Source organism: Sprattus sprattus (genome assembly GCF_963457725.1).
Source record: "Sprattus sprattus genome assembly, chromosome: 6".
Classification (NCBI taxonomy): Eukaryota; Metazoa; Chordata; class Actinopteri; order Clupeiformes; family Clupeidae; genus Sprattus; species Sprattus sprattus.
This window is the reverse complement of record NC_137925.1, coordinates 7,010,478-7,017,977: the sequence shown is the minus strand read 5'-3', so window position 1 is coordinate 7,017,977 and position 7,500 is coordinate 7,010,478. Positions and strand designations below refer to the sequence as shown.

Here is a 7,500-nt window from a genome sequence, read left to right as displayed (position 1 = left end):
GTACAATCAAACATTTTTTTGGGTAAAATACTCAACAGATGTTTACTTCATGTCAATTACAACCAATATGAACAGCAAATATGGTTAATATTGGCCCTTTAGCTTTGTTGTATCACATTTATGAATTTAAGTGCTACCCGTTTTTTTTGTTTTTTTTTACAAAAATCAAGAAAATCAATTATAATCAAGATATCAGTGGACAAAATTCAACAAATTTACAAATGAAGCAAGGGTTTCCATAACTATTTGATTTATGTGAATTTAATTTGAAAACAGGTCAGTTTACATAGCTCAATATGGGTGGTTGGGGCACCAGCATCGTCCTCCTGAATCTTCCTGATGGTGGCTTCAGAGGCTGAGATTCTTGGAACATGTTGTCTTCTCAGGGTTTAAAGGTTTCCCCAGTGTCTTTCCCAGTTCCTTGAGAAAAAGGCTTATCCTCTTGAGCTTCCCTCTCTTCCAATCCGGGTTCAGTGCCATCCAGGTGACAAAGGCGTTGTACGCCAAGATGTCCAATATGTGGCCAGTGTAGGCTCCTCCTTTTGCAGCTGTAGGCAGACACCAGCTTGTCCATGTTGTCCACCCCACCTTTTGTGGCATTATAATCCATGATGATCTCTGGTTTTTGATCCTCCAGGCCAGAGATGCTCCCATCCGTGTGCAGTGTACTCATGAGTACAACATTCTTGCGTTTCTTTGGCACATAGGATACCAGGGACGCGTCAGCCGTGTACATACATTTAGAAGAGTTGACAGGCCTGTTCTTTGTAGGCAGCAGTTGGGGTGGGAGCTCAGATCTGTTTTTCCTTATTGTTCCCACCATGGTCAGCTCCTGTCCCAGCTTGTAGGATGTAAAAAAAATTAGCACGTGATGTTGTGTCCACTGAGTCCCTGAGCCATGTCCAGGACAACTCTATTTCCTTGATTTTTCTCAGGGTGTCCTCATCAGGTTACCCTATGTAGATTTGTAAGTTCAAGCATATGAGGAAGTCGCACTACAGGGGCAGCCCAGATCTTTATACCATATTTTGCAAGTTTAGATGGTATATAATGTTTAAAGAGGCAGGGGCCCCTAAATGGCATCAGCGGCAGAAACACAAAACTCTTACTCTAACTTACTCACACACTCCCGCAATCACACACACATACTTAGTCTACATACAAACAAGGTCCACATACACACAAACACACACAAGTGTGTGTGCACACACACAAACAAACACACACACACACACACACTTGCAGGCACACTCACATACACACGCGGGGCAAACACACACACACACAAACACACACACACACACACACACACACACACATACACACACACACACTTACACTTGCACTTACAGCAGACCCAGACAGGAGGAAAACTGACTTTAGGTACACAGGACCTACAATTTCCACACTTTTATCTGCCCCGGGTCCAGTGAACCCGAATACCCTCTATGTAACACAAATGTGTAGGGGGGGGTTACGGTGTGCGCTCAATGAAAATGTCGACTGATATCCGTTCTTCGCATAAAATGAGCCAAAGCCAATGAGTTTGAGTTTGAAAAAATGATTAGAAGTATTATTTTTGTTTTGATCAAAAGTGAAAACGGGTCCCACAGACCCGAATACCATACAAGGGCTAGAACACCACCCTAGTTTCCATCTTAACACCATACAGGCTCTTCTAGAACACCCTTGTTTCATTCTTAGAACCATACAGGCTCTTCTGGAACACCACCCTAGTTTCCATCTTAATACCATACAGGCTCTTCTGAAACTGAACCTGGACTCAAATCTGCAAACTTGTGAAACAGGTGTGTGCTAGCACAGAAGAGGTTTGTTTTACAACACATCTATGATAATGGATGGAGATAGAATATGACTTGCATCTGGCATATCAAATGAAGACATAGGGGTATGCTAGCTGCTAGGCTAACAACTTCTGACCAGGATCAATGTCAGATATCACAGAGAGGGTCTTAAACACTCCTCACACACACACAGTGTTCCGGATTGCCCCCCTCCCCCGCCCTTCCCCATGGAAAACCTGGGCTATAAAACTTCAGCAGAGACACGTGGTGAATTGAAGAGGGCTGTGCTGGCTGAGGGGGACACTGGCAGGGGCTGAGGCCTGCCAAGAGCCAATCAGGCTATCTGTGCCAGTGCCAGTTAAACGACAGGAATCTGTAATCATAGCAAAGATAGTAAAGAGACAAGATGTTACACACAGCACAGTACACTCCCTCATAAAACATGAGAAACAGAACAATCGAATATGGAAAAGAGAGAGAGAGAGAGAGGTGTAGGGGTTCAAGGGAGAGATAGAGAGAGAGAGAGAGGTGAGGTGTAGGGGTTCGGTGGAGAGAGAGAGAGAGATGTAGGGGTTCAGTGGAGAGAGACAGAGGTGAGGTGTAGGGGTTCGGTAGAGATAGAGAGAGAGAGAGAGATGTAGGGGTTCAGTGGAGAGAGAGAGAGGTGAGGTGTAGGGGTTCGGTGGAGAGAGAGAGAGAGATGTAGGGGTTCAGTGGAGAGAGACAGAGGTGAGGTGTAGGGGTTCAGTGGAGAGAGACAGAGGTGAGGTGTAGGGGTTCGGTAGAGATAGAGAGAGAGAGAGAGATGTAGGGGTTCAGTGGAGAGAGAGAGAGGTGAGGTGTAGGGGTTCGGTAGAGATAGAGAGAGAGAGAGAGAGAGGTGAGGTGTAGGGGTTCGGTAGAGATAGAGATAGAGAGAGAGAGGTGAGGTGTAGGGGTTCGGTGGAGATTGTGTGTTTGTACTCCAGTACGGGGCACTTTTAAAGCCAAGCATAAGGTCTCGTGAGGAAGTTAAAGTCAGGCGTAGGAGTCCCCTCCTCAGATCTAGGTTTGCCGTATCTGAGCCGCATCTGAGCCGCATCTGAGCCGCATCTGAGCCAGACGCAGTCCACAGTCACCTGCTATAGAAGGGAGTGGATATACAGTAGTATAGCACGTGACCTGTCCGTCATTATGACCCAATCTATGATGGGGCTGACGCTGAATGAAGGCATTGTTCATGACCTTGGAATTGATGTTGACAGGCAGTATGGTACAGGAATTTGCTTAAGGAAATTATATTTCCTCCGGTCGTTGTAATTAGCCCTAATACTGGCCCCTGGGAGGTCTAATCAGCCCTAGTTGGCCCCTGGGAGACTTTCCTTGGGGTTGGCCTGTATGTACAGATACTGACTCTAGATTGGATCGGACGTGGTCTGATTTTTGATCAGTTCTAGTGTCACGGGTTTCAATGCCTGAGTACAATTCATCCTTTTATCTCTGGTTTATGTGTGATTGCAGTGTATGTCCATTGCCCTGAGTAAAATCCATCCTCTTCTCTCTGGTTTCTGTGTGATTGCAGTGTATGCCCTGGCATCCGGGGACACGACTGACTTCAATATCTCAGGTACACTAAGCCTTAGTTCTTCACAGTAGCCCCCGTTTATTCATTACCTGTTCACTGTAATGCTTTTCCACAAGGCTGTCTTCCTAATGTTGAATGAAACAATAATCCACCTTAACCTCATGCTTGTGTTGATTGTCAAAGTACTTTACTGTCACGCTCCTGAAGTTGTTCAAATTGTCATCCACATAAAATGAAATGGATTCCTTTATCACATTTTAACCTGCAGATACCATGAACCACCACCTTAAGCCATAAGCGTGTCAGGGTTATTGAAAGGAAAGGATAGAGATGATGGGTTTGCGGTTTCCAACAGTAATCTACCATTCTTTTAAAATGTATTTCCCACAATCACTTCAATTTTCCTGTTTTCATTCAGCTCTGTATATAGTATAGAGTGAATAACTGTATATATATACAGTATATGTATATATATATATGAAAATATTAGACTTTCTTTTTCATCATCTGATGCATGACACTATTTGCTCTTAACTTATTATCATCAGCTGAAAGGAAAGGCAAGCTTCACAGGCCTGAACTTTGTGTTGGTTTAGTTGCAGTCTTATACTTGATACATTTTGATACATTTGATAACACACCTGTCATCTTTTAGTGTGTGTTCTTTTATTGTGTGTTCTTTAAGTGTGTGTTCTGTCACACCCTGTCTTTGTTCACAGTCATTTTCTAACAGCGTCCCCTCTTTAAGGAGTATTCTGTAACCCCTGCTCCTTCTGCAGGAGTGTTCTGGTACCCTGCTCCTCCTAGAAGAGTGTTCTGTTACCCCTGCTCCTCCTAGAAGAGTGTTCTGTAACCCCTGCTCCTCCTAGAAGAGTGTTCTGTAACCCCTGCTCCACCTAGAGGAGTGTTCTGTTACCCCTGCTCCTCCTAGAGGAGTGTTCTGGTACCCCTGCTCCTCCTGCAGGAGTGTTATGTTACCCCTGCTCCTCCTAGAGGAGTGTTCTGTTACCCCTGCTCCTCCTAGAAGAGTGTTCTGTAACTCCTGCTCCTCCTAGAAGAGTGTTCTGTAACCCCTGCTCCTCCTGCAGGAGTGTTCTGTAACCCCTGCTCCTCCTAGAAGAGTGTTCTGTAACCCCTGCTCCTCCTAGAGGAGTGTTCTGTAACCCCTGCTCCTCCTAGAGGAGTGTTCTGGTACCCCTGCTCCTCCTAGAAGAGTGTTCTGTAACTCCTGCTCCTCCTAGAAGAGTGTTCTGTAACTCCTGCACCTCCTAGAAGAGTGTTCTGTAACCCCTGCTCCTCCTGCAGGAGTGTTCTGTAACCCCTGCTCCTCCTAGAGGAGTGTTCTGTTACCCCTGCTCCTCCTAGAGGAGTGTTCTGTAACCCCTGCTCCTCCTAGAGGAGTGTTCTGTAACCCCTGCTCCTCCTAGAAGAGTGTTCTGGTACCCCTGCTCCTCCTAGAAGAGTGTTCTGTAACCCCTGCTCCTCCTAGAGGAGTGTTCTGTAACCCCTGCTCCTCCTAGAAGAGTGTTCTGTAACCCCTGCTCCTCCTGCAGGAGTATTCTGTAAAACCTCCATCGATGGGATCGGTACCTGCTGGCCCAGAAGTCAAGCGGGTCAGATGGTGTCTCGGCCGTGTCCTGAATTTTTCCTCGGGGTCCGGTACAACACGACAAGTAAGTTCCGGAACTTTACATCCTATGATTGATTGATTTTTTGAGATGAACTATATTATACTTAGCTGTTTATATCTGAGAATATAAGGTGGCTTCCTGATACTACTTGCATATATACACTATGCAAAACAATCCCTGATTTTTCTAAATTTGTAAAGGGAATAATTAGTTGATTTGTAGATGGAGCCAGAGATAATTAAGGAAAAGCTCCTTAGTGCACATTAAGACATGTCACATGGTGTCCCGGGCTTTAAGGGCTCTTTAGGACTTTATGTGTTTTTCACCCAGACCACATGAATGGATCTGTCTGAGAGAGGATTTAAAATCCCAGGAGGCTAATTTGAGTCAAATTAGATTTAACAACAGCTTTTATTGAAGCATGTGGATATCGAAGTGGTAGGTAAGGTGGGTGACCTGGGTCAGTCATTCAGCAGGTAACAGGTAGGCCTGGCCCTGTTCATGAAGAGAGAATGTGGCCTTAGGCTTGGCCCTGTTCCTCAAGAAAGAAGGTGGCCTTAGCCCTGATCTTGGCACACAATCCCCTGTGTTTCCATAAGGGATCTTTTAATGTTTTGAATCTTTTGAATCTTAAGAAATATCAAGGTAGCCAAGAGGCCGTGCTTTGCGCTGATTTTAGAACAGGTAAGGGGAGTTGTTAGGCACGACGCAAAGCGAAGTGCCTAAAACCCACTTAGCCTACCTGTTCTAAAATCAGCGCAAAGCACGGACTCGAGGGGCTTACTGCTTTTCTAAAACTGTCACTACAAATATTTGATATGGTTTCATTAAATAAAAACAATTACATTTAAGACACAATAGTTTAATGATAAACCGTCATTCTTCCGCCACAACAAAGTATAGTTCCTAAATAAATCGTTACCACGCAACCCTTGAAGCAACGCAACAGCCAGATGGAACACTTGCGCTACTGACAAAAAAAGGGGTGCTTATATATTCACATTCATTTGTATATCGCCATTAATAGTGCAATTGTTGAAATAGTTTTCAGACGGGCTCCTCTTTGCTGGTGCAGCGACAGGGGTATTCTGATTTTTACCCTTCAGTGTCCCAGATTATGTTGCTCCACATGAAATGCGCTATATGAATTAAATTCCCTTGCCTTGCCATTCGCTGCGCAGTAATATGGAATGTTATCATAGAATGTTATGAGGACAAATTGTAAGGTAATGCTGGATTTTACAACTGCTTTTAGCCAATCACAATCAAGGATTTGAACAATCACTTTTAGAATCTATCTTTTCTCTCTCTCTACCTGTCTTCTCCTTTTGTCTCCCTGTGAATGAATGAGTGTGTGTAAATCAGGTCAACTTTATTTCCGTCCGGCAGCAGGTCTGCATTCAGTACATTGCTGGTCTGTGTGTGTGTGTGTGTAAAAGTGTGTTTGTGTTGTGTGTGTGTGTGTGTGTGTGTGTGTGTGTGTGTGTGTGTGTGTGTGTGTGTGTGTGTGTGTGTGTGTGTGTGTGTGTGTGTGTGTGTGTATGTGTGACTGATTGGTATAAAAATACACTCCACTTCTTTATTTAGTTCAGTTGGACCCGTCGGGCACGCGCATGCACACACCACAAACACACATACACACACACACACACACACACACACCCACACACACACAGCTTTGTCCTTGTGTGAGTTTGTTTGTGTCAATGTGTTTATGTGTGTATGTTTGGGGGTCTGTGTCTGCCTGTGTGTGTTTTTGGCTGTGTGTGGCTCTGTGTGTGTGTGTGCCCAGTGTGATGATGATCCAGAACGTGGCGGCGCATCTGGTGTTCAATCAACCAAAGAGGGCACACGTCACCCTGCTACTCATTTAGCTCCACTGGCTGCCTGAAGCTGCTCGCATTAAGTTCAAGTCACTTATGCTTGCCTACAGAGTGATTGCTGGTTCTGCTCCCACCTAGCTAAATGCTCTTGTTTGGGCAAATGTTAGACCCAGGATGCTGCGCTCGTCAAAGTGAGCGTCGTTTAGCACTGCCGTCTGTGCAATTACGGCAATCCTGACTATTCTGATTTATGTTCCACGTTGGTGGAACAAACTGCCTAGAAGTACCAGAGCAGGGGCGTCCCTGTAGCCTGATGCCGTGAAGCTCACAATCAGATTAACACAGCTCAGGAGCCAGGGCTGTGGTCCAGGGCTCAAACCCAAGTCTGGGTCACCCCTCTGATGTTAATGCTGGGTGAAAGACAGAGGGAGTGTATTGTCTGTGTTGGGAGACTCTAAGAATAGATCTAAGCACTTTTCTCTGACAAATCAGTTACATTTTTATCATAGATCAGTGGTGTTGATAGCTTCATATCATACATCATGAGTAGAAGTGATTGTGCCGATTCTAAACTGCCTGTATTTGTAAGTAATTGGTTGGTGCTAACATCACCTTGACCATAGGCTAGAGCAAGGTGCTAACAACAGCTAGAATGTTGGCTAGAGAGCAAGGTGCTA

The 7,500-nt window shown here is 45.0% G+C and overlaps 1 protein-coding gene across 1 annotated transcript in view; it reads left to right on the top strand.

The window, feature by feature from the left end:
• The window catches only part of LOC308366374 (corticotropin-releasing factor receptor 1-like), a gene marked incomplete at both ends in the record, with an annotated part of 28,613 nt that overhangs the window by 3,544 nt on the left and 17,569 nt on the right, over positions 1–7,500 (top strand). The window contains 2 exons of the mRNA XM_080840054.1: positions 3,367–3,411; positions 4,923–5,042. Coding sequence (XP_080696180.1) covers positions 3,367–3,411; positions 4,923–5,042 — 165 coding nt within the window. The remainder of the gene's footprint in view (positions 1–3,366; positions 3,412–4,922; positions 5,043–7,500) is intronic.